Genomic DNA, 27,999 nt, shown 5'->3' with positions numbered 1-27,999 from the left:
GATAGTAATGCTTTTTTTCCTCTCTTTTAGACAAAAAACACTAATGCATTTGAGTAAACGATAAAAGTTGTGGGGAGGGGGAGAAAAAGCAACTGCTTTCCTGATCTGCAACTTGACTGGATGTTAAGATGTCCTGGACATGAACAGCCAAGGGTCTGATAGCAATGAAGAGGACTATGACCCAAACTGTGAGGAAGAGGAAGAAGAAGAAGAAGAGGACCCTGGAGACATAGAGGACTACTATGTGGGAGTAGCCAGTGATGTGGAGCAGCAGGGGGCTGATGCTTTTGATCCCGAAGAGTATCAGTTCACTTGCTTGACCTATAAGGAGTCTGAGGGTGCCCTCCATGAGCATATGACCAGCTTAGCCTCTGTCTTAAAGGTGAGTAGTGCTTCCAGTTCAAATGTAATCTCTCGGGTGAAACTGAAGGAAGATCAATCACTCTTACATACTGATTGAGTGATCTTGTAGCTATAAACCCAAACCTATACATCACATCATTTGGATATCTTGTCACATTTACTTGTTTTAAAATATAAACGTGTCCAGGGTTATAGGAGGTATAGAATAAATTTAAGATCGGAAGTATATGACAGAATTGTCCAGTTTCAGAAGCAAGGCCTATGAATCTTGATGAGATGATGTATATCTGAACCACTGTCTTTTCTACAACTATTGATAAAACTTTGGTAAAAGTATCCAGATACTCTGTTGTGCCCTGTGATCAGTGCTTTCAGGCTGAAAAATCACTGGTTTCATGTGTACTGGTGGTTATCTTTCTTGAAAGTTTTCATAAAAACAGTTCTCAGAGCTTTTAATTAGGGGTATCAGAGTAAAACTTTTTAAAAATGACTGTGCTCAGTTATTCCAAAAGCGTTGTTGTTGGGTGATTTTGTTTTGTTTACCACTTAGACCAGCATCCTTTTTGAATTTCATGTCTAAGGCAGGTTATTACCTTTTGGATACCTAGCATGTTTTTAAATGTTTATACATTTTTCCAGCATGCTTTCTTTGCAAGATGTACACCAAAATGTGAAAATGAGAGCATTTATCTTCTTCATGAATTACCTGGTGGGCTTTACTGGACTGCACTAGGGGTCAGTGGGGCTCAGCAGGTAGAGAAGCCTTGGCCTTGTACATACCTGACTACCTTAGGTCAGTCACTCTCTGGAGCACAGATAAAGGTGGGAGGAAAGCTCTCTGATTGTGAGTGTATTGTGTTGTACACGCTCCTCTACCCCACATAATGCCAAATTGAAGTTCAGAGGGAATGATAGGCTAGACATGATGACACATCTGTAATCCCAGCACTGGGGAGGTGGCAGAGAAAGATCACAGTAAATTCAAGACCTCAGGTTTACAGTGAGTTCAAAGCTGGCTGATGCCATACAAGACTGTCTCAAAAATAACCAACTAACCAAGGAAACCAAGACATGCCAACCAAATTTTCTTATAGTTATTTAAATGGAAATACCAATGTGTATTATGTATGACCAACATTTTCCTGGTCGTCCTCAAAAGTTCTGCAAAGCTGGGTGTAATAGTGCACACACCCCGAAGCAGTTGGATCTGAGTTCCAGGCCAACCAAGGTTAAAAATCCCGTCAAACTCCCCATGCCTGTATTGTTTTGCCACAAGTGTGGTCTCAACCAATGTCTTAGGGGCTCTCAAGGAGTCACTCATCGAAAAGCACAAGCAATAATCCAGGATAATAGTGAGCCCTGAGAACAGAAAAGGGTAATGACATCAATATAGCATTGTGTTATTTATAGTTTACATATGTGTTTTATTTGTGTGTACGTATGTATGCACACACACACACACACACACTAAAAACAAAACATGGAAAGGATTGGTGTTTGAGCCATCATCAACCTTAAGAGGGACAGAAAAATCAGTTTGAAAACTTGAGAGTTTGAAAAACGCTTAAAAGTCCTTTGCATAAATGGGAGCTTCCTAACCTTGGTCAAAGAAACTAATATTGATCCACAAACTTTACACTTCCTTTTCTAATTTCTTTTTTACCTTTTTATTTTGTCCTTTTCAAGATCGTTTTTCTGTGTAGCTCTCTGGATGTCCTGGAAATTGCTCTGTAAACCAGGCTAGCCTCAAACTCACAGAGATCCTCCAGCCTTTGTCTCCAAAGGGCTAAATTAAAGACATGTGCCACCACCAGGTTATTTTCTAATTTTTAAAGTTGTGTGTGTTTGTAGGGATGTTTATGTGACTGCAGGTGGCTGAGGCCAGAGATGTTGGAGCTGGAGTTAGAGGTGATTGTTAGCTGTCTGAGGTGGGTTCTGGGAACTCTTAACCACCCAGCAGTTCTCCAGCTCCTACATCACCCTCCCCCCCCCATTTTGGTTTTGGTTTTTGAAATAGGGTCTCTATGGAAATTGATATGTAGACTAGGCTGACCTTAAATTTAAAGCATGCCTAGATTTTGGGGTTTTTGTTTGTTTTGTTTTTGTTTTGGACAGTTGCTATAAAGTTCATCTAGGCTTTGCCCTCAATCCTCCTAAGTCAGTCTCCGAGATGGGAGATTACAGGTATTTCCTACTACAGCTTTCCTTGCTCCCCGACCCCTCGTGTGGTGTGTGTGTGTGTGTGTGTGTGTGTGTGTGTGTGTGTGTGTGTGTGTGTGTGTCTTTTGGATGATGTACTTCAGCCTTCTGACAGCTTTATGCTTGATCCTTTTGTGCATTTTGGCATCATCTTTTAAACTTTTGATTGCCAGGTCCTGGCCATCTTTGCTGTCAGAATATTGTAGATAATTTCTTGAATACTTGTAGGTTTTCTGGATTGTTGAGAAGTGCCTGCTGCTTTTGGTGGGAGTTGGATTTTCTAGTCTTTTCTGTACAGCCTCCTAAATTGTAAGGAAAGGAATTGTTCTGCCTTCATGACCAAGAAAAGAAAGAACAAAGAGCCAGGAACAGAATTGAGAATTAAGAGATGTAGAGTTGAAACAGACTGCAAAGGTTAAGAAGGAAGTGAGAGGAGAGGATGATCCACAAAAGCATAACTGTTTGTAGACACATTTTCATTATTTTAGTCCTATAATTCACCAACGAGAATGTTAGCATCTTTTTTTAATCCTAGTTCTAGGTAACAGAAGTTGAGGCTTAAGTTGTCATACCTATAGAGGAACTGTTTCAAGTGGTTCTAGCAGGGTTGGAAAGATGGTCAGTAGTTAAGAGCTCTTCCAGAGGATCTGGGTTCAATTCTCCACACCCAAATGGTAGATCACAACTGTAATTCCATTTCCAAGGGATCCGATACTGTCACACACAGACACACATGCTGGTAAAATACCAGTGCACATAAAATAAAAATCAATAAATGTTGTGGTGGCTTAGACTGTTGTTAATCCCAGAATGTGAAAGACAGAAAGGAGGGATTTCTGTGAGTTCATGAAGCTAGCCTGGTCTATAGAGTGAGTTTCAGGACAACAAAAGCTACACAGACTTATGTCTTGAGGCAAATTAATAAATTATAAAAAAGAATCAAGTGGTTCTAGAACAAAGTAAGAGGTTGGAGAGAGGTAATAATAAAGGAGAAATGGGTTTGGTATTACCTGTGATACTTTGAGGGGTGGAGGTGTGACTACTTGGTTGCAAGCCCTTCTGGGATGCATGAGACCCTGTCTTTTAAAATAGGAAACAAAACAGTATTCTACAATAATGCAGAGGGAACAAAGAATAAGGAAGATGTGCTGGGTGTGGTGACCATGTCCATACAATGACCAGTGTCCTCTGTCCTCATTGTCTGCACTTTCTGGGATGTACTGGGACCTATACGTGTTTCCTATGATTTAGATACTGCTTAGTTCATAGAAAACCTTAAATGTGTAATTTAAAATGACTCTCATGAATATAAGCTATGTTTCTGTGAACATAAACTAAATATCTGCTTTACTTGTTAAGATAAGCTGCAATTTAAAAAAAGACAACAGAAACAAAAGATGAACTTTGATAAAGCCTAAGGTTTAAAAAATGTTTTAATTTTTAAATGTTTTGGGATTTGAGATTTATCTTTTTTAAATGATATAGGCAGGCATGGTGATGGATACTTCTAGGGAGTCAGAGGCAGGCTGATCTTGTGTGTTCCAGGCCAGTCTGGTCTACAGAGTGATTTCAAGTTCATTGTGGTCTGCATAGTGAGACCTATCTCTAAAAATTACGTTTATTTTCTTGTGTGTGTGCATGCCATGGGGTTGGTACCTGTGGAGATCAAAGGACTATTAGGGGAAGTCAATGATCTCCTACCACATGGGTCACAGATATAAAACTAGACCCTCAGGCTGAAAAGCAGGTGCCTTTATCCAGAGAGTCAAATCACCAACCTAAATAGCAGGGCCCTGGTATTAGAGTATAACTTTATGTATGTTCTGACAGAAGTCTAGTTGTAAGATAACTTTTAAGAGTGGAAGAAAAAAAAAAAAAAGAGTGGCAGGTGGGACTGGAGAGATGGCTCAGAGGTTAGAGCACTGACTTCTCTTCCAGAGGTCCTTGAGTTCAATTCCCAGCAACCACATGGTGGCTCACAACCATCTGTAATGAGATCTGATGCCCTCTTCTGGTGTGTGTGTAGGCAGCCATAGTGTGCTCACATACTTTTTTTTTTTTTTTTAAAGGTGGAAGGTGAAGCTGGTTGTTTTTGGCAAATTGAAAATCAGTTACAAAGAAAATCAAAAGTTTAAGGCCAGCCAGTCTACATAGTGTATTTAAAAAGGGGGCGGATAGATTTCAATATTAGAGCTCTTGGCTACCATCCACAGGGATCTGGGTTTTGTCTCTTGTGCTGCAAAAAAAATGAGATTCCATGAAAACCTAATAAGAGCTAAGGGTAGGGAGAACAAAGAAAATGTCTGTTACTAAATGACAACTATAGACAGTTAAGCACTAGACAGGTTGTTGTGGGGGATGAGACTGCCTAAATTCATTGTAAAAACGGAAGGGAGAGCATCTTGTATGCATAAGTATCTTTTAGTGATCATGTAATATTTAAAGAAAAATTGCTGTGGCCATGATGGCAAGCTGATCTCTGTTTGAGGTCAGCCTGGCCTATAAGATTTTCAGTATAGTTAGAGCTAAATAACAGAGAGAACTTGTCTCAAAAAGATAAGAAGAAAAACTACTGTTCTTACTATATTTTCTTCCTGTGAGTGTATGTTCTTGTGGCTGTACCTCTGCATGTACAAATTAGAGGTATGACGACAGACAGCCTTGGGTGTTGTTACTTAGGTCCAGTTTTGTTTTGAAAGAGATTTCCTGCTTGGTCTGGACCTTGAGAAGTAGGCTAGACTAGCTGGCCAGTGAGCCCTGGGAATCCTGTTGCAGGATTCAGCAGAAAGGATTTTTCCCCATGTTTTGTGAATGTGTGGTATGTGCATGTATGCACACATGGAAATTCATGTGTTCACCTGGAGATGAATGTGTGTGGAGGCTATAGGATGTTAAGTGTCCTCCTCAATCATCTCCTCCTTATTTTGCAGTTATTTATCTGGGTGTGGTTTTCAGGTACCGTGGTATGCACGTGGAGGTCAGGGATAACTTGATTTGCTTTCACCAGTTTAGTTCTGGGAGCTGAACTCAGTCTCAGTGGCAAGCATGTTTACCCATATTGTATTTTCTTACTGACCCTCAACCTTATTTATTTTAAACTTTTTATTTATTTATTTATTTTTTAGCCATGTGGTGGTGCATACCTTTAATCCTGGCACTCAGGAGGCAGCAGCAAGTGGATCTCTAAGAGTTCTAGGCCAGCCTGGTCTACAGAGTGAATTCCAGGACAGGCAGTACTACATGGAGAAACCCTGTCTAGAAAAAAAAAAAAGAAACAACATATATGAGTGCTTTGCCAGCATGTATGTCTGTGTACTACTTGTAAGGTACCAAGTGCTCACAGCAGCCAGAAGAGGGTGTTGCACCGCCGGGAACTAGAGTTAGATGCCTGGGAATCACGGAAAAACAACTAGTACTCTTGATTGAAAAGCCATCTCTCTAGCCGATTATTTTTAATTTTTAAAGATTACATTTGTTTGTTTGTATGTGAGCATATATGTGTGCATATACCACAGCACTCATGAACGTCTTATTTTCTACTGTAGGGTCTCTGGGATCAAACTCAGGTCATGGGGTTTATCAACAACTGGTCATACTTATTGAGCAATCTTACAAGGTGCCACCTCCTTTTCTTTCCTGGTTGGTTGGTTGGTTGAAACAAGGTCTCTACATAACCCTGGCTGTACTAAAACTCAGAGATCTGCCTAGTTCTGCCTCCTGAGTGCTGGAATTAAAGGTGTATGCCACCATGCCCAGCCACTTTATTATTTGAGACAGATTCTCAAATGAATCTGGGTTTCGTGATTCTGTAAGACTGGCTGGCCAGTCAGCTAAAGGGATCCTTCTTTCTCTGTCTCAGGACAGTGATTTTAGTATGCAACTTTTACCTGGCTCTAAGGATCAAATGTAAGTCCTTAAGCTTGCAAGGCAGTCATTTCCTACAACTCTCTAGCTGTATCCTTGTTTTGTTAGTGTGTGTGTGTACATGAATGCACATGTAGAGGCCAGAAGCCAACCTTAGGTGTTCCTCAGGTGCTGAACATTTATTGAGACAGTGTCTCAGATTGGTGTGGGATTTACTAAGGAGGCTAGACTGGCTGGCCAGTGAGCCCAGGATCTGCTTGTTTCTTCCTTCCAGTGCTAGGATTTCAAGTTTCTCTAGTATGCCAGGCCTCTTTTTTTTTTTTTTTTTTTTTTTTGTTAAGATTTATTTATTTGGGGCTAGAGAGGTGGCTCATTGGTTAAGAGCACTGACTGCTCTTTCAATAACTACATGGTGGCTCACAACCATCTGTAATGGGATCTGATTTCCCTCTTTTTTAAAGACTTATTTATTGTATGTGAGTACACTGTCGCTGTCTTCAGACACACCAAAAGAGGACATTAAATCCCATTACAAGGGAAAGGGAATAACATTTGAAATGCAAATACAGAGAATATCCAATAAAATAATTTTTTAAAAAATCCCATTACAGATTGTTGTGAGCCACATATTATATGTGTATAATATAATAAAATGCTGTCATTCTTCCAAAGGATCTTAGATGGATTGAGTGGTGTATGTCAGCACTAAGTTCTTGTCTGGTGCCTTCTAAGGTCAGAAGACATCATTGGATACCCTGAAATTGGAGTTATGGCTATGATTTGACATGGGTATTGGGAATTGAACCCAGGTTCTGGAAGAGCAGATAATACTCTTAACTTTGGAGCCATGTGTCTAGCCCCATGATGGCTTTTTATTTTAAAGTACAAATTAGTCAAGAATTGGTCATTTAGTACTTACTATTCTATGAGACTTTTTAAAAGCTTTTCATTTATGTCTGTGTTGGTGTCTGTGTATGTTTATGTGAGTATTGTATATATATATGTGAGCAGGAACCCACTAAAGGTAGAGAAATTGTCAGTGAGCTGCCTGACAGATGTGATGGGATCTGAACTCTGGTCCTGTTGAACACTAAGTACTTTCTAGGGCTGAGCCATTTTCTCAGCACCCCCACCTTTGTTTGAGACAGGATCTCATATAGTACAGACTGTACTCAGATTTGCTATGTATCTCAGAATTTCCTGATCCTCTTGCCTCTTTCCTTAAAGTTGAAAATATTCATGTTAATCTTGAAGCATTTGTTAAGTTTGTTCAGAAAAAAGATGCTTGGCCTTGGCCTAGCCAGAAACAGGCCCAGTCAGTGCTATGATGGATGATGATTGATAGTGAATTGCAAAATATACCTCTTCCTCTTTGTGTTCTCCTCTTAGCATCATGTTTAAGGTGTGATCAGAGAAGTAAATGTTTAGGGCCCCATCCACCTGCTGCAGGAGGAAAGAGAAATGGTCTACTTTGTATATTCAGTCTCGTCAGTGCCCTACTGAATTTAGTACTGAGGCAGGAAGGAAAGCCTTAAAAGTAAGCTAGAAAGGAATTAGTAAGATGATTCAGTAAGTAAAGGTGCTTATTACCAGGTCAGATGGTCTGAGGTTTATTTCCTCAGGACCCACTGGGAAGAACTGTACTCACACAAATGGAACACATATACAGATATTTAAGTTAATGTAATAAAAAAAAATTTAATGAGGTAGAAGACATTCAGACCCCACTGCAGTGAGAGTGGAAGGAAGAAGATTGCCTTCTGTGCGGGCTTGAGAATTTGATATATAGGGAAAGGGAAATCAACTATGGACTGTTGTGACATATTCTTATAACTGGGGGAAAGGGATGAACTTTGAAAACTTTAGGGCTTGAGTATCAGGGAAGTATATTGCTCACTTGTCAAGCCTTGGTGAGAGGAGAATTAAGCTAGTTATTGTGAGTATTTATAGTTCTTCATGAGTTATTAAATGCAGTAGAGCTGGCAGAATGTTCCCTAGATTCTTTCACCCTTTCACTTGAATTTATTTTAAAGACTAGTTTTTGTTCTTCAGGAGGATGTAGGCAAATGCCCTCTGGATCATTCCCTCCCTGTTTGCGGTAAAAGGATGAGTTTTTAGTGCTTCTGACTTTATATACAGAAGTCTTCATACTGTTATGTTGAAAACAACCTGGTTCTTCTATGCTTTTGGCAACCCTATTGGTTGATAGTCTTTAACACAAAATAATTTGGGGTTAGTTTTCCTTAGGTGGCATCAGATACATGTATAATATCAGATCAAGTATAATATCTGAAGACCTAATTACTAAGTTGACTTTCTTTTATTCTGGAATAGTTGAGTTTTAAAATCATTATATTTCTATTATCTATATATTCATTTCTTTCATTTTTCTTGTTGTTGGTCATGGGAATGTTTGAGCCTGGTAACACTAAATGTTTCTATAGAGAGCCTTCTGATTTCTGCAGTGACTTGATACCAGGTTTCTTTGAATGCTTGTATTTAAGTACAGTCTGGAATAAATTCTGTGTTTCAAATAGATGGCCAGCATGCTGAAATATTTTGTGTTTTGAAGCTGGAAATCTGTGTTTTACTAATATATTTATTTTTAAGGGAGATTAGAAATGTGTAAAACAACACTGGGATTTGTTGCAGCTGGTTGAAAATTGTCACCTTCTTGGCAACTTAGAAGGGTATATTGTACTTGCTGTGTACTTGGCATCACAGACCTGTGATCATCACCCTTCAGAAAAGAAACTCTCTTTCTCCTCCCATTGTGAGGTAGCTTCCTGCATTAGCCAGACAGCCTTAGAAACTCTAAACTGAACAAGAATGAAATTTCATATTCTGATCCTGAATTTGTTTATATACAAAATTTTACTTTTAGGGTATCACCTTCAGTATTAAAGAACATCATTTGTAATTCTATTAACAAATAAGTTTCCTAGCTTGTTATTCCCCCAGCTCTTGTTCATATATATTACTTTACTGAAATTCATTGATTCAGCCATTATGAATTTAGTACATGCTGTGTTAGGGACACTACCAAACTAGCACTGAACAAAGTAGATGAAAATTTCTTGTGAACATTTCATTCTAGGAATGATTGTACACACAGGCAGTGTGTGTGTCAAGTCTGCTTTGTTTTCTTAGCACACATATTTCAAATGTTCCCATTCTTTTAACTTTGCCCTTATAGTTACTCTAAATTCCCAAAACATGCGATCTTGTTCTTGAACCATAATTTGCTTCAAGTTTCCCCATGGTTATTTGAGTGAGTACTTGTGTGTTACAGTTTTTAAGAGACTGATTGTATTGTGTTGAGCATCTTTATGGATATAGTCTTATGTCTCTTAGGCTTTGTCCATAGCCTGGATGACTAGGCGTATGATTGGGTTCTTTTTGTCATTTGATAGGATGGGACCCTAGTCAGGTCCCTCAAAATTGTTAAGCTTCAGTTTGTAATACCTCATTCATACCATTAAATGTGATTATAGGCATAAAATGCTTGGCACATAAGTATTCTAATAAACATTGTTTCATCATCAGTGGGGTAAGAATGGAGCAATACATATGTTTGCATGGTGACTGTGGTTCCTTAAAAATGCATTCTCCCAGCTGGGCTGAGGTGGCACAAGCCTTTAATCCCTGCACTCAGATATCAGCCTGGTCTACAAAGTTTTAGGACAGTAAGGGCTACACAGAGAAACCCTTGTCTCAAACAAAACAAAAACTAAACCAAACCAAAAAAAGCATTCTCAGGATTGTTCATGTTGGGGTTGTATGGTGGGATCTCGCTGAGGAAGTTTCCTGGTGTGCATATGGTATTAGGTTGTATACTTTGGTTTCTTCTACTTTGACCTAGTAAACAAAAGTAAAAACAAGTGAATTTTCAGAGGGTGCTGGGAAAGGTAGGTTGTTCTCAGTGCTTCTGGTCTACAGCTGTGCTGTTTGGTCTGCTTTGGTTAAGTAACACCATTAAATAACAAAATACTTAGTGGATTTGGTGATCCTTGTTACCAAAGACAGGACTTAATTTTCTTCTGGCTTTTGTTATGTTTCTGATTAGCTCTTTTTCACCGTTGTCTTTGTCACTGTTAATCTAAGAAAAACTTGGGAGACTTGAGTTTACTACCCAAAAGGAGGATGAAATAGGAAAGTTTGAACAGCGTGCAGACTCAAAAAGCAAGAAATTTCTCCTGCCACTTCTGAACTATGTCTTCTGAGTGTTATTACTAAAACTGCATGAAAACATGGAATCTGTTTCTTTTCTCTGGGGTATCATAAATCTTTATAAACACACATTTCCACAGTGATAACCCTGAGTTTCCCAGCCTTATTAGAGAAGTACAAATGAGATAAGAATTTGTTTGGAAATAGAATAGAGCTGGCTGGGAACAAAACGTCACTACCTAGTAGCATTAGTAGTTTCTTTACTCCTTTCTCTCCTTCCTTCTCCCTCCCTTTTAAAAATAATTAATTATTTATTTACTATGCATGGGGCAGGGCATGGTGCTCATGGAAGCCAGTGGACAACTTGCAGTCTTTCTATCAGACTTGGCAGCAGGGGCCTTTACCAGTGGAATTGTCTTGTCAGTCTTTTTTTTTTTTTTTTTTGGAGAGTAGATCTCATGTAGTTCAAGGTTACCTCAAACTTGCTATGCAGTTGACAGCCTTGAATTTCTGATCATTGTGCTCCCTACTTGAAAGCTCCTTCTTTCCCTCCTTCCCTTCTTCCTTCCTTCCCTCTCTCTCTCTCCCTCCCTCCCTCCTTCTTTCCTAGCTGTGAGTTCAAATTCATGGCAGTCCTCCTATCGTGGCTTTCTAAGTGCTAAGATTATAGGCATGAACCTCCACATCTGGCTTCTAGGTGTATGCATAGAGGCCAGAGGTTGATATTGCTCTTTTCTTTTTTGAGACAGCATCTCACTAGGTCTCATCTTTGGGTTTCTGTTGCTACAATGAAATGTCATGACCAAAATGCAAGTTGGGAATGAAAGGATTTATTTGACTTAGTTTCCATATTGTAGTACGTCATTGAAGGAAACCAGGACAGGAACCTAATCAGGCAGGCAGAAATCTGATTCTGAGGCCATGAGGTGGTGTCGTTTACTGGCTTGCTCCACCTACTTTCTTAGAGAAGACTTATCTATCAATCAGCCCAGAGATGGTATAACCCACAATGAGCTGGGCCCTCCCCATCAGTCACGAATTAACAGAATATCCTTATAGCCCTATCTTAGGGAGACATTTTCTTCCTTCCTTCTTTCCTCCCTCCCTGCCCTCCCTCTCTCCCTCCCTCCCTCCACACTTTTGCTATCTTCAGACACACCACTAGAGGGATCAGATCCCATTACAGATGGTTGTGAGCCACCATGTGGTGGCTGGGAATTGAACCTCTGGAAGAGCAATCGGTGCTCTTAACTGCCGAGTCATCTCTCCAGCCCCAGGATACGTTTTTTTAATGGAGGTTCCCTGCTTTAAGGTGACTTTAGCTTGGGTCAAGTTGACATAGAACTATCCAGCACAGTCTCATTATGTAGCTAGCCATAGCTGAAGTAGAATTCACTATGTAGATCATGGCCTGCCTGTGTCTCTCACATTCACTTTAGTTTTGGAGCTCTCTGTTAGCACTGGACTGGTGAGCAAGCACTCAGGATCTGCTTGTCCTTATGCTGTCCTCCAGTATTGGGGTTACAGATAATGTGCCCTCATTACATTTGCACAGTAAGACCTTTACCTAGTAAGCTATTTTCCCCAGTCCCTTCTCTCTCTTTCCCTTCCCCCACCCCACACTTTCTACGTTATTTTTTTATTGCATGTTTTATGATTTACCAGTGTGTTTGCCTCTATCTGAGACTGGATATTGAGCATAGGGCCTCACATGTTAGACAAAATTCCCAACCTCTGCACTGTAGCTTAATTTTCTGAGATGTGGTCTCACTGAAAGTTGACTAATCTGACCTTGAACTCACTCTATAGTCCAACCAAGTTTTGAATTTAAAGGTTATCTATCCCTCCTCTGTTTTCTGTGTAGCTGGGACTCCAGGTTTGTGCCACTACTGCCAGCTGCCAGTTGCCTCATTGCTATCATTTCTCCAAATTTGTATTTAGCTTTCATTACAGGAATCCTATAACATACAATTTTTCTGTCATAATTGTTACTACTCCCACCCATTAACCTGGAAACTAAAGATTTAGCATTGACTTATGTTGCTATGATGAAACACCATGTCCAAAAGCAATTTGGAAAGGGAATCACAATTTGAGATGCAAATCTAGTTTTGTTTTAGTTTTGCTGCTCAGGTGCATTGCTGGTGTCCAAAGAGAACAATAGAGGATTCCCTGGTACTGGATTTACTGTGAGCCTCCAGGTGGGTCCTAGGAATTGAACTTAGGTCCTCTGGAAGAACAGCCAGTGTTGTTAGCCTCTGAAGCCATCTTTCAAGCACTGAGATCTAGTTTTGTTTTGTTTTTGAGACAGTTTTTTGGTATAGAGCTGGCTCGCCTCAACCTCAGAGATCCACTTACTTCGCCTTCCAAGTGCTGGGATTAAAGGAATGTACCACCACTGCTGGGCATGAGATCCAGTTTTTCTTTGCATTTCTAATAAAAATGCCTTTAATCCCAAGACTCCTGAAGAAGAGCAACTGAGACTCTGCGTTCTAGGACAGCCAAAGTTACATAGTGAGACTTAAAGAGTTTGAGATGCAAATTTAGTTTTGCCTTAAAAAACAAATAAGAAGCTTGATTGGTTATTTTATGTTCTAAGACTGGTGTTGAAAACTTGACCTGGTGTGGTGGTACATGTCTTTAATTTCACCCAACACTAGGGAGGCAGAGGGAGACTGGTCTCTGAGATTAAGGCCAGCATGGTCCACATAGTGAGTTCTATGTAGATTATGTAGAAAAGATCCTGTCAAAAAAAAAAAAAAGAAATGAGAACACTAAATGATAGAAGTTGTACTTTTAAATGTTCCTGTTTGTAAACAGGAAATATACGTGCCAAAGGTGTTTTCCATAGAGCCACTTGGTATGTTTAGCAGAGATAATGTAACAGGCTATGAGTTCCAACTAGAGTTAGTTTAGACAATAGGAACGTAAACTCCATCCAGTCATAATTGGTTAGAATCTTCGGAAGGGAGGCTCAAGCCTTTGTTAGTCTATGATTAAAGCTACTGAAGTGGGACAAGAGTACTTGCATGCATTGACTGCTAAATATAGTGGTGTCAGCATTCAGAATGAACTAATTTTGTAGTCAAAGTGTGGGAGTTTGCTGTGAACTGTACAATTATGCTTATAAATTGGTTCGTCTTCCTGTAATGTGTTTTTATTGTTTGTGTGTACATACACAAGATGGGTGTTAATGTCAGAGGATAAAGAATGACATCTTTCCTTCTGTTATATGGGGCCTGGGGTTTAAATTCAGGGAGAAAGCACCCTTCAGCCACTGATCCATCTTGCTGGCTCCTTTTGAGATGTTTTTGATGTCTAAATGTAACTTCCTATTACCTTGTCAGGATACAAGTGAGTTCTTATGCCCTTTTTAATAGTAACAGGAAAGATGACAAATGATAACTACAGTCATAATAACTGTGTTTTAAAAGTTTTGAAATTGGGGGCTGAAAAAAGTTTAGCTGTTACAGACTAGCTGGTACTGCTCTTGCAGAACACCTAGTTTCCGAGCCCTACCTAGTTCAGTTTTACTACCTTTAGCTTAGGTCCAAGGGATCCACAGAAACCTGCATGCACATGCACCTATTCATACATATGTACATACCAAATACACATAATTAAAAATGAGACTCTTCAAAGTGATTCTCTTGCTTCAGTTTCTAAGTGTTGAGACTATAGACATGTACCATTTAGCCTCCAAATCTTTCCTATAACTGTTGTCACAGTATGAGGAGGAAGATATTTTGTGCATAACTCAGTGGAGAATGTTTGCCTTAGCATGCACAAAGCTCTGGGTTCTGTTCCTCTCACATCACATAAAACCAGGTGTTGTGGCTCAGACTGTGCCACACTTGGGAATGTTGGCAAGATCCAAAAGAAACTTTTTTAAAATATATTTTAATTTTATGTGTGTAGGTGTTTGGTCTGAATGTTAAGTCTATGCATCTTGGTGGCCACAGAGGCCAGAAGAGAGCATTGGGTCCCCTAATGTTCAAGTTAGAGGTCTTGTGAACTATCCAATGGGGGTGCTGGCAATCAAAGCGGGGTCTTTTGGAAGAGTAGCTAGTGGTTTTAACTGTCGATTCACCTCTTCAGCCCCAGTGGAAACTTCTTTAAGGATAGGAGCAAGGTGACATCCCATTAAATAAAGAACTTGGAAAACCATATAGCAAAGGAATCTTATGAAATTGTAAAGAATAAAAACTATACATAATCCTGGTGACCATGGTGGTACACATCTGTCGTTCCGCATTTGGCAGGTTGTGCTGGTTTGATTAAAAGTGGTTCCCATAGGCTAATTGGGAGTGGCATTGAGAGCATTAGAAGATGTTGGAGTAGATCTGGCATTTTTGAAAGAAGTGTCATGGGGAGGAGGCAGGCTTTGAGATTTCAGAAACTCAAGCCAGGCTCCTCCTGAGTGACTCACTCTTTTCTTCCTGCTGCCTTCGGATCCCGATCATGACTCCTGCAGTACCTTCTCTGCCTGCTTGCTTAAATAAATGCTTCCCCTCATGATTACAATGAAGTAAATCTTTTTAACTGTAAGTTGGCTCCGATTAAAATGCTTTCCTTTCTAGGAGTTGCCTTGGTCATAGCATCTCTTCACAGCAACAAAACCCTAAGACAGAAGTTGGAACCAGGAGCTGGTGTATTACTATGATATAGCCTGACCATGCTTTGCCTAGATGAACATGGAACACTTTAGGATTTTGGGCTAGAAAGTCTATTAGAGTGAGCTAGGCTTAATGGACCATACTAGTAGGAGCATGGAAGACAGTGGTGCTGAGGGTGATTTGAACTTTGGGGGCCTGGCTCAAAGGTTTTCAGAAAAGGAGAATATTGGTGTGTCGTCTAGAGACTATTCTTGTGATACCTTGGAGAGAAAGTAGAAAAATCTATGCTGCTTGAGTTAAGACATTCCAGAGAAGAGCCACATGGCAGAATGAGTGGCATAGAATAAGGAAGTGCAAAGTATCATCCTTAGGTTTTGGTCAGCATTTGAAAGGAAAAGATAAAGTAATACTTTTTTGAGCTAAAAAGGGGCAGATTCAGGTTGGTGGTGACTGTCTAAGTAAGAGGTTTTCTGTAGATGCTTCCTGAATGTTTTTGTGGCTTTTGTTTGTCTTAGGCAGAACATCTTGTAACACAGGCTATGCTCAAACTTATGTAGCAAGGGTATTGCTGAATTTCTTATCCTTCTGCCTCTGTTTCTTGGAAGCTAGGATTACAGGCCTGTTGCTATCTTCCGAAACTGGTGTTACATTTCTGAAAATTGAACCCAAGGTTCTAGCACACTAAGCAAGCACTCTACCAGCTGAGCTACATTTTTAGCCTCTTTCAGTTGTTTTAACTTTTAAACAGGTGCTATAAGAGAAGTGGATGGAAGTAGTTTGGGTTCTACCATAACAGAATTTAAAGGACTTTGCTTTACTTGCCTTTTTTAAAATAAGAATAGTGAGAGAAAGAGGCTTAAATAAGTCTCTCTAATTCTGCTTCATATTCTACTTAAAATTTTCTTCATACACTATATTTTGATTCTATTCCTTTCCATATTTCTACTTCTGCAGTGGCTATTGCTGTGGGTGCTTAGGCATGGCAGAAAGGGGGGCATTATTGGAAAGAGCTTGAGTCTGGTTGTTCTTGTTTATAACATTTACTGTAACAGAAAAAGGCTCTGTGATTTGAGCCTAGCAAAGGGGATTGCTAAGACAGTCTGTATTCAGTACAGGTTGTTGGAATTTGTGATTCTCATTAGAATATGTAAACTTTTGGGCTATCCTCTCTGGAGAAGGCAGCAAAGGGATGGTGTGTGTCTAGTTAGTATTAGGTATGCTACCTTGCTGAAAGAGGCTAAACATTGAAGTCATTTTTAAATAAAATGGGTTGTGGTTACAAGAATGGGCTCGAGTTGTTAGTCCTACTGTATTCCAACACTTACCTACAGTTCTTTTTACTGGACATGACTTTCATTTGCCAAAATGGCAGTCATTGTATATGCCATTGTCAGAAACTGGTTCAAACATTAGAAGGGGCTACAGCACACCTTTTGTACTTAGTGCTGCCCAGGAACTTTTCCATTGAATGCACCCTTAAAAATACATCTAAAGACACGGTTGGCCACAAGTTAATGTTAGAACCAAGTAACAAATAAGTTTCATTATTTTCCTCATTTTTGTAAATGTTAGAGATAGTTCTTAGTTTTAAAAATTACCTTCAGTTAGTAGAGTACTTGCTCAAATGTGCACATATGCACGAGAGAGCACACACACACACACACACACACACACACACACACACACACACACACACACACCTAAATTTGACCCCTAGCATCACAAAAACTAGGAATTACATGCCTGTAATCTCATCACTTGGGAGCCAGAGTCAGCAGGATCAAGAGTTGAAAAATCATTCTTGCCTATAGAGCAAGAGGCCTGGGCTACATGAGTCCCTGTCTAAACAAACATGAAAACAAACAAAAATCTCATGGTAAAGTAATAGTAACTTTACTTTTTTTCTTACACTTTTCATAAATATTTTTGAGTAAAATCTTTGGGGTTTTGTGGAATGATTGGGTTTTTGTTTTTTAATGAACAGAGATCATAGTTGTTAGGAATGAGTTAGGTAAGACCAGTTAGCAATCTTCAAGTTTGTATGTGTTACCAGATTTTGAAAGCATGTTTTTTATGTGGACACTCCAATTAATTACAGGTCCACTATCTCTCTCTCTCTCTCTCTCTCTCTCTCTCTCTCTCTCTCTCTCTCTCTCTCTCTCTCTCTCTCTCTCTCTCTCTCGCAAGTGAATAGGAGCAGAATTATCAGCCTACAAGCTGACCTTTTAGAGGCTGAAACTGTGTAGATGTGAAGTATAGGGGAACTTAAATCCTGGCACAAGTAGACTTGGGGCGATCGATGCTCACCCTTGGTCAGTGGGACACCTTTATAACCTCTGTCACCACTTTGCTGATTCTGCCCAATTCTCCGTCTCTGCCATGACCTTGTTTTCTCGCTTATCCCTTTATTATTTCATCTCCCTTTCTACTCACATGAGAGCCACATCCATTCATCTTGATCTTTTTATAGTTTTCCTTTTCAACCCCAGGCCCAGAAGCTGGCTTACCTTTTCTTTATCTGGGCTGTTTAGTAAGTGACTTACTATCATTTTGTTAACAAATGTGATTTGGCCACAAAGTGGTATGATTGGATGAGGCATGAAGACCTACTGGTGTAGCCTTAAAAAATTTCAGGCAGTTGGCAAGTAAGAATTCTAAATAAAAATTGAAACTACCACCTGTATTTTTTCAGGCCGTTGATGCTCACTGCCATCGGCTGCATCCTCCCTATGGCACTGGTAAGTGTGGGAAGGGCTGGTGACAGTTATGGTGGGCTGCTGGCTTTATCTTTTCTGGGGGAAGTTTTTAAATTGCAAGTTTTGTTAACCACTTGTTTTTGAGGATAGACAGTGTGAACTAGGTAACTGAAAGGAAGAAGCAGATGACCATGGTCACAGATTTTCTTGAGGTGTTATCAGTAGACATTACTTAGTGTGTGCCTTGATTCTTGCATACAACTAGTGTTTTCTATACATTAATGCTTGAACACTAAACATCCTATCCAAGTGTTCTAGGGAGTCAGGTAATACTTTGTAATTTCCAGAAATTTCTTTAGAGATTTGTTCCAACGATACACACTTGGTTCTTACAAAAGTTGTCCTGAATGTTGGTTGTGCTTTTTGTTTCCTTAAGGAGCAAGATTTATCTTTCTTGGTATTTTTAGTACTCTGTAGGCAAGAGATGCAAATGTTTACTCAAGTAATTAAAACTTTAATAATCGCTGGCTTGAATTTGTGAGGAGGTTGCAATTTGGTGGGAACTAGGAAAGAAATTTGTGGTGTTATTTACTTACAGTCTTGAGGTGAACTTGGAACTTGTGGTTGAAAAATAATTTTACTAAAGGTTAGGTTTCTCTTTTTGAGAACCTAGTGGTGCCAGCACTCAGGAGGCAAGTGTCTGTGAGTTCAAGACCAGCCTGGTCTAGAGAGTGAGTTCTAGTCAGGGCTACACAGAGAAACCCGGTATTGAATCTCACCCCCACCCTCCTATTCTCTCCTTCCCACACACGAAGAGCCTAGTGGTGAAAAGACATAGTGAATAAAATTGAAAAATAGAATAGGGTAGCATGTCACAGAGTTGTTTGTATACCCAGAACCAAACTGCTATTGAATACGCCTTATCTATAAGACTCTAAAGCCTGTTGTTTGAGAAATGTTACTGTCTTGGTCACTGTTCTGTTGCTGTGAAGAGACCTCATGACCACTGCAATGCTTATAAAAGAAAATATTTAACTGGGACTTAGAGTTTCAGACGTTTAGTCCATTCTTATCATGGCAGGAAGCATGTTGGCACGCAGGCAGACATAGGGCTGAGCTGGAGAATTAGCGGAGAGTTGTACCTCTGCTTGGAATGAGCTTTTTTTTTGTTTTGTTTTTAAAGATGTATATATTTCATGTATGAGTACACTGTAGCTGTGTAGCTGTCTTCAGATACACCAGAAGAGGGCATCAGGTCCCCATTACAGGTGGTTGTGAGCCACCATGTGGTTGCTGGGAATTGAACTCGGGACCTTGGGAAGAACAGTCAATGCTTTTAACTGCTGAGCCATCTTTCCAGCCCAAAAATGGGCCTTTTGAAAACTTGGGGCTCACCCTCAGTGACACACTTTCTCCAACAAGGCCACACTCTAATCCTTTCAAATTGTGCTACTTCCTGATGACCAAGTATTCAACTCTGAGATTATGGGGGCATTTCTTATTCAAACCACCATAGTCACCAAGATAGTTTCCATCCTGATCTGGCTGTTTGATTTCATTTTGATCATCTCTATAAAATTCTTAGCTTATGAGGGAATGTGTCTCTAGAACAGCAGTTCTTTCTTAACCTGTGGGTCGCAACAGGTTTAGCAAACCTGATCTCCAAAAATAATTTCATTATGATTCATAACTGTAGCAGAATTACAGTTAATGAAGTAGTAATGAAAATAATTTTATGGTTGGGGATCACTAGAGCATGAAACACTGTATTAAAAGATTGCAGCATTAGGAAGGTTGAAAACTTCTGTTCTAGAACAGCTTGTGAAATGGTGAGGCTTTTGTGTTAGCCATGTTTGGAACCACTTGCTGATAATAGCAACTAAAGTACTTGTCTAGATGTCATTACCTCTCAGTGAGGCAATCTTAATGATGCACACCTAAATCCTAAATTTTCCTGTGGTCTCTGCTCTTCGTTCAGCATCCTTGTTTTTGAAGTATTAATAAACTTGGTTGGCACAGTCACAGGTTATTTAAAAATCAGAAAGGAAAACTTGACTCCCATACTGCTGTCTACTTCTGTAGGTCTGTGTGACACAATGTCACCAGCTGGTAATTGCTGAACATGTTTTCAAAGTCTGTGGTAGAGATGACCTTTAAAGGACATTGTTAGATGTTTGCAGTTACCTTTGGGAAGTACTGATGATCAGAAACAGTCATTTTGACGTATGTAAAATAAGTGTTGCTTTTAGATAAATCTGGAGATATTGTATTAGATTGAGGCCTATAGACAATGCAGAGTATTATATAGAGTAAGTTACAGCAAGAAGTGTCCTTCAACTTGGAAGGAAAGGTTTCCATCAGTATCTGGTCCATCTTGCTACAACAAGTATTGAGGGATCAGGAAAAAAGGGAAGAAAGGCAGGAAAGATGGACTGTACTTGGTTTCTGCTCTCACCCATTTTTTTATTCTCTGAAATGCTCTTCAAGCTATCGTGAAAGTTGAGGGTATGTCCACCCCACCCCCTTTTTTCTTGTTGTGTGTTTTTGTGCATGCATGTTCACAGTGTGTACAGGCAGACATGGGTTGTATGTGTGAGCATTACTGTGGAAACAAGAGGTCCCAGTATTCTTTCCAATGACTCTCTATATGGAGTTAGGGTCTTTGAATTCAGAGTTTGCTAATCAGTGTGCCCTAGGGATCTTGTGTCTGGGCCTCTTGAGCATGCTGGGAGTACAGGCGAACTGTCAAGCCTATTCCACGCTTAAAAGGGTGCTTGGGATCCAAACTCTGGTCTTCATACTTCCCTGGCAAACACTTTACTCACTGAACACTGCTCAGCAGCCCACTTGTCATTCTCCAGTGTTAACTTGCTTCCTCTTCCTGCCTTTGCAGTCAGTTATTTCCTCACTCCAAGTCAAATGAGAAAGGGCTCCTGGTTCTGGTATGCATGTGTGTTCACACTGAGTGTGGTTTAGGCACAAGTATGATAGATCATAGGCCAATAAGCAAACTAACCTGAAAGACATACATAGTGGAACATTGAATGACTTTGAGGATATGGCAAGTTGGTAGCTAAGCATTCAATGGAACATCTTAGTAGGTGTGGTCAGGTAAATTGTGGTAGAGCCAGTGAAAATTACATGGCATAGAACTTATAATATGTAGTCAGTTAACTTTTATTTAAATCTGTTAAAACGCAAGCTAGAATGGTGGCATACACCTACATTCCAATACTCATGAGGTGGAGGTAGAAGAATCAGTTTACATTCAAAACCTACATACCAGGTTCTAGTCTCAGCATATGTAGAATGACATAAGACCCTGTGTCAAAAGCAAACAGGCAGGAGAGTTGACTCAGTTGATAAGAGCCCTGGGTGCCCTTCTTGATTCTGGATTCACTTCCCAGCACCCACATGGAGGCTTACAACCCTCCATAACTCTAGGAGGTCTGATGCCCTCTTCTGACCTCCTTGGTCACTAGTCACACAAGTGGTGTGCAGACACACATGCAAGCAGTGCATCTAGGACCAAAATACCTTAAAATAAAATTAAAAAAGAAATAAAAAGTAGGACTGGCAAGGTTTCCCATTGATTAAAGACTTCATAAGCCTGGCCGTGACCCAAATTTGATCCTTTGAACCAACCTAAAGTAAAGATGGCTGGACATGGTGGCACACCTTTAATCCCACCCAGCACTTGGAAGACAGAGGCAGGAGAGTCTGTAAGAAGCCAACCTGGTCTACATAGTGAATTCCAGGATAGCTAGGGCTATATAAGGTAGAGACAAACTTTACAAGTTATCCTCTGACCTCCACACAGTTACCATGTCACATGCATCACCCCCAGTAAGGAAACTGGAGTTAGAACCCACTATGTAAACCAGGTTAATCTCTGACACACAGATCTGCCTACCTCTGCCTCCCCAGTGTGGTGACTGGAGGCTAGCATTACCATGCCACAGCTAAACTTTTAGAAAAATAAAAACCAGTGCTTGTACTGGCTGGTTTTATGTCAGCTTGACACAAGCTAGAGTTATCACAGAGAGGGGAGCCCCAGTTGAGGAACTGCTTCATGAGATCCAGCTCTAAGGCATTTTCTTAACTAGTGATTTAGGGGTGTGGGGAGGAGCAAGCCAGTGACATCCCTCCATGGCCTCTGCATCAGCTCCTCTTTCCTGACCTGCTTGAGTTCCAATCCTGACTTCTAGTGATGAACAGTAATGTGGAAGTGTAAGCTGAATAAAACCCTTTCCTTCCCAACTTGCTTCTTGGTTATGATGTTTTGTGCAGGAATAGAAACCCTGACTCAGAGTGATTTAAACAAAATCTGAAAGGAAAGCTTAACTTTTATTATAAGTAAAGATTTATGCCAGATGTGGTAGCACATGCTTCTAATACCAACATCTGTGTCAGATAGATAGTTAGATATAGATGGATGGATGGATGGATGGATGGATGGATGGATAGATAGATAGATAGATAGATAGATAGATAGATAGATAGATAGATAGATAGATAGATAGATAGATAGATAGATAGATAGAAAGAACATAGGCTTGGTGGCAAGGAACAATCCTGGCACTCTGGAGGCAGAAGCAGGATCATCTGGGTCCAAGGTCAGCCTGATTTGCATAAATTTTTGTCTCCAGAAAAAAAAAAGTAAAGTGATAAAGTGTATAAATTTATATTTCTTGTTAAGATATGTAAAAATGCAAGTTTTTAATACTGTGGGAAAGTAAGATGTGCTTGTAGGGGCTAGAGAAATGGCTCAGGGATTAGGAGCACTACCTGCTCTTCCACAGGTCCTGAGTTCAGTTCCCAGCAACCAACCACATGATGGCTCACAATTATCCTATAATGGAATCCGATGCCCTCTTCTGGTGTGTGTGAAAACAGCAACTATGTACTCACATACATGAAATAAAATAGATCTTTTTTAGAAATCTGTTTGTAATGGTAATTCTGCTTAGCTGTTACTGAGTAGGCCAGGGGAGGATGTGTGCTATAATTCTTTGGAATAGTGGACACTAACAAAAATTAAAGAGTGAATACACACGTACAAGACAAAGGCAAAGGAGATTTGAATACTTTAGCAATATTTAGAAGGGATCACATTTAAAGCAGTCCACTCTGCTTTGACTGAGGCCTTGTCTCATGAGAACGCTGACGAGTGTTCTCCTAAGCACCAAATCCATCTTATTGGTGAATCTACTTTATTAGCTGTGTCTAAATAGGACTGATAACTAGTCACTGTCTTTGGAGAAAGTCTCTCCTTGTATCCCTCCCTATGTGTGTGACAGTGCCTCTGATTTCATGTTCTGCAGTGTGTATTGCTTCCTGCAGCTCCACATCTTTTTTAAAAATGTATTTACTATATATGTATGTGTGTGTGTGTGTGTGTGTGTATGTATGTATGTATGTATGTACACTGTAGTCATCTAAGTATCCAGTAAAGCACAGTAGGTTTTTGCTGCTTATCCAGTGTAACTAGCTGTCATCCTGTTTATTTTTCTCATCTTCCTGAATAGGCTCTATACCATCCTTAAAGAGTCACTAGTCGCAGCTAGACGTTAAATTATTAAACAACCAGCTAGCCAGTGGTGGCACCTACCTTTAATCCCAGCAGTGGGGAGGCAGAGCGGAGGTCATCCTGGTCTATAGATTGAGTTCCAAGACAGGACTGCAAAGAGAAATCCTGTCTCTAAAAACAAGCAAGTAGCTGTGGTTATGTAGGCTGTTCTCTGTAGGATGTCAAGTATGTTCTGAGCCTCCCAATGAGTTAGGTCTTCTGTCCTATATGAGATTAGTAATTTGAGTGGCTTCTAGTTCCAGAGTTGCTGTCTAGATTCTGTCTTCTAACTTCCTTCATGAAACACTTAAAGGGTTTACCTATGTCTCATCTTTGCCTGAACAGCTCTTTTCTAACATTATCATTGTGTGTGATATATGTATGTGTGTGTGTATGTACACCTGTGGAGATTTGAGGGCAGCTTGTAAGAGTCAGTTTTGTCCTTCACCCTGATTTTAGCTTATATAGTGAGTGATCAGTCACTTTTACAGCTATCTCATGGGCTCAATCAGGTTTTAACTTGATTTTTTATTTTTGAAACATTTTCATGGAGCCCAGGCTGGCCTTGTACTTGCTATATAGCCAGGACTTCGAATTCTTCTGATCCCCCCCACCCCCCCCCCCGCTCGCGCACACCTCCAGCCTGCTAGCATTGTAGATATGTGCTACAATGCTTAACTTTATTGAAACTATTTTTTGTTGTTGTTTTGTTTTAATATGGACTTTATATGAAGCCCTGGCTAGCTTGGTGCTCAATTAAATAGTTCAAGCTAGCCTTAAACTCAAAGAAATTCTCCAGCCTTAGCCCCCTGAGTACTACTTGGGACTATAGATGTCCAGCTTTGCTTTATAGAATCTTTTATATAGGAATAAGTTCATACAGTTTCATTATACATTTTAATTTACACATCTGTTCAACAGTTACTACAAACTTAGTCACACACAGTTTTGTGTGTGTGTGTGTGTGTGTGTGTGTGTGTGTGTGTACCTTGAACTCAAAGATCCACTTGTTTCTGCCTTCCTAAGTGCTGAGATTAAAGGCATGTGTCACCCTACCCAGCTTTATTTTGTTTCTTGAGACCAGGTTTCACTATGTAGACCAGGTTAACCTTGAACTCACAAAGATCTTCCTGCCTCTAGAGGTCTCTCAGTGCTGGGGTCAAGGCATGTACCACCATACTGTGCCACTAAACCAGCTTTGAAACATCCATCATTTCAGCAGTTCCTTGTGTCTGCAGTCAATCCCCACATTTAGCTCCAAGAAACTACTGTTCTGCAGCAATTTTGCCTCTTTATACATATTGAATCATACAACAATCTTTTATTACTGCCTGATTTTTTAAAATTTTTAAAAATATTTATGTATATGAATACACTGTGGCTGTCTTAAGATACACCAGAAGAGGACATTGGATCACATTACAGATGGGTTTGAGCCACCATGTGGTTGCTGGGACTTGAACTCAGGACCTCTAGAAGACCAGTCGGTGCTCTTAACCACTGAGCCATCTCTCTAGCCCCCTCTTGTGATACTTTTAAGATTCATTTGTATTATATGCAATTAATGGGCTCTTTTTAATTTCTAAATAATGGTTTTCATAGTATACATATACATTTTGTTTGCATCTATCCTATGGACAGTTAGGCTGTTTCCATGTCCTAGATTTAATGTGGACATTGCTTTCATTTTGTTTTCTTATATAGATGTAGATACTTAGGGGCAGGGTTGCTGGGCCATATGGTAAATGTATGTTTAGCATTTTAAGAATTACCAAACTAGCCAGGTGTGGTGGCACATTCCTTTAGCCTCAGCACTTTGAAGGCAGAAGTTGGTTGATCTTTTGAGTTTGAGGCCAGCCTGGTCTACCGAACAAGTGCCAGGACTACACAGAGACACTATGTCTTATCTTAGAGTGAGGGCAACGTGGGTCAGGGTAGAGAGGGAGGGAGAAAACCAAACTGCTTCAAAGTGGCTAATCTGCTCTGCATGCTATAAAAGCTCCAGTTTCTCTGCATCACTAGGTGTTTCCGGTATTGCTTTAGATTTCCTAAGGACTTTCTGCAATGCGGGGGTTTTTTTCCTCTTCTCTCTCTGTTTCTTTCTTTTGCTTTATTGTATTGTAAATTAGAGTGCTGCCCTGCTGCTTTTGTAACAATACCACAACAAAAGCAGGACATGATCCTGATAGCACAAGCCTTTTATCCTAGCAGAGGCAGGTGAGCTGTATCAGGTCAAGGCCAGCCAGGGTTACATAGGTAAGAACTTCTCTCAAAAACAAATACACACATCTAATTTTACTGCTGAGTGGGGTGGCACATAACCTGTATCCCATCACTCAGGAAGTAGATCCTGGAGGATCAGGAAGAAGTTTGGGCTTGACATGGCTACCTAGTGAATGTGAGGCACTCATCTGTGTCCATGTTTTGCTTTACTTTTTTTTTTTAAGACACGGTCTCATATAGCCCTGGCTGTCCTGGAATGTGTAGATCAGGTTTTTCAGCGTGCACAGAGATCCATCGTTGTCTTCCTGCAAGAGCTCCTCTGGATTCAGCTGAAGATAGAGGAAGCATGTTCTAATGAAAAGTTCTTGGGAGCTGTACCCGTACTAAATGTATTGTCTTTTTTTTTTTAAGATTTCTTTTTATATGTGTGCATATGTTTTTGCCTATGTGAATGTATATGCATGATGTGTGTGTTGGTTCCCCTAAGAGGTCAGAAGAGAGTGTCAAATCCCCTAGAACTAGGGTTACAAGTGCTTGTATGCCACCATGTGGGTGATGGGAATAGAACTTAGGGCCTCTGTCAGAACAAGTGTTCTTTGAGCTGTTTTTACAGCTCCCAGAAGTGCCTCTTAAATGGTTTGGAGTACGGGCTGGAGAGATGGCTGGAGAGATCTATAATGAGATCTGATTCCCTTTTCTGGTATGTCTGAAGACAGCTATGGTATACTCTTCAACCCTTAGGGCATCTTTCTTAAACCACACATATAGTTTGGGAATCATGCTAGCACCTGCTACAGAAAGCTAAGAAGTTTATGTATCTGGGTCCTAGCTCTGCTGACCTGAGGTATTTTTGCCTCTTTGCACTTAATAAATCTATCTCTACAGTTGCTTTTTATTTTGTTTATTGGTTGTTATTTTTGTTTTGTCATTCCCCAACAGGGTTTATCTGTGTAGCCCTGGCTATCTTGGAATTTTATGGACAAGGCTAGCCTTGAACTCAGATCTCCTGTCTTTGACTCCCAAGTGCTAGGATTAAAGGTCTGTGCAGGTACTTTCCTGGCCCTTGTTGGTTTTGTTGTTGTTGGTTTTTTGTTTGTTTTGAGAAAGGAACTTATTATTTAGCTTTAGCTGGCCTGAAACTCACAGATCTCTGCCTTCTCTGCTTCCCAATAACTGGGATATCTTCATGTGTAGTTTGTTGTGCATCATGTATGTGCCTGGTGTCCATGAAGCCAGAAAGGGTCAGAGCATAACTGTTGACCCATCTCTCCAGCCCCTAGTGTTGGTTTTTTTTGTTTGTTTATTTTCTTTTTCTTTTTTTTTTTCTTTCTTTTTTTTTTTTTTTTTTTTTTTTTTCCTTTATCAAAATTCAACTACTAGGATATAGACTTGTGGGTAAATTTCTGGCTCTAATAGAGCCATGCTGTTAGTGTATTTGAGCTTTTCCTCTTGTGCTAATTCTTTGTTGTAGCTATTAATGTTGAAATCTAGGAATCAGACTTAAGTATAGTGTTTAAATAAATGTCTTGAACACTTTTTTTTCTTTCTTTTTTTTTTTAAGCCAAAAAATTTTTTAAAAGGCTCCATGTTGCCAGGCAATGTTGGCACACACACTTGATCCTAATACTCATAAGGCAGAGGTAGGTATATCTGAGTTCCAGGGCAGCCAGGGCTACACAGAGAAATCCTATTTCAAAGAAAAACAAAAAGGAATAAGGAAGAAAAAAAAACAATCAATCCCACAGGTTAATCACAGTATCACAAGGGCTGGGTTAAATGGGTAAAAACCTGAGTTCAGATCCCCAAAACAGCTCATATCTGAAATCTCACATTTAAGTACACAGCTGGAGACAGAAGAATCTAAAGAAGTTTGTGAAGGCCAGCTAGTCTGCTATATTAAGATACAAACAACAAAAGATCTCTCAGAAAAATTCAAGACAGAGACAGGACTGACACCTGAGGTTGTCATGTAGCCTCTAAGTGTGTGCATACATATATGAGCACACATGTAGTAATAACTAGTCAGCATATCTATTTCTAAAGGTTTATTTATTTATTTTATTGTATGTGAGTACACTGTAGCTATCTTCAGACACAGAAGGAGGGCATCAGATTCTATTACAGATGGTTGTAAGCCACCATGTGGTGTCTGGGAATTGAACTCAGGACCTCTGGAAGAGCAGACCATGCTCTTAATCACTGAGCCATCTCTCCAGCCCCCAAATATATATTTCTAAACCAATTGTGTGGCTTTATTGAATTGAGGGGGGCAGCCCTGACCCTATTCTTAGCTTAAAGA

General features: G+C 40.0%; 1 protein-coding gene across 1 annotated transcript in view; it reads left to right on the top strand.

Annotated features, from left to right (window-relative positions):
- Positions 1-27,999, top strand: part of ARIH2 (ariadne RBR E3 ubiquitin protein ligase 2) — a 53,344-nt gene that overhangs the window by 4,872 nt on the left and 20,473 nt on the right. Inside the window, 3 exon segments of the mRNA XM_080933932.1 lie at positions 31-382; positions 17,905-17,937; positions 17,939-17,950. Of these exon segments, the coding sequence (XP_080790058.1) occupies positions 140-382; positions 17,905-17,937; positions 17,939-17,950 (288 nt within the window). The 5' untranslated portion in view covers positions 31-139.

Source organism: Micromys minutus (genome assembly GCF_963924665.1).
Source record: "Micromys minutus genome assembly, chromosome: 21".
NCBI classification, from domain to species: domain Eukaryota; kingdom Metazoa; phylum Chordata; class Mammalia; order Rodentia; family Muridae; genus Micromys; species Micromys minutus.
The sequence above is the reverse complement of the archived record's forward strand: the minus strand, read 5'-3'. Positions and strand labels throughout refer to the sequence as shown.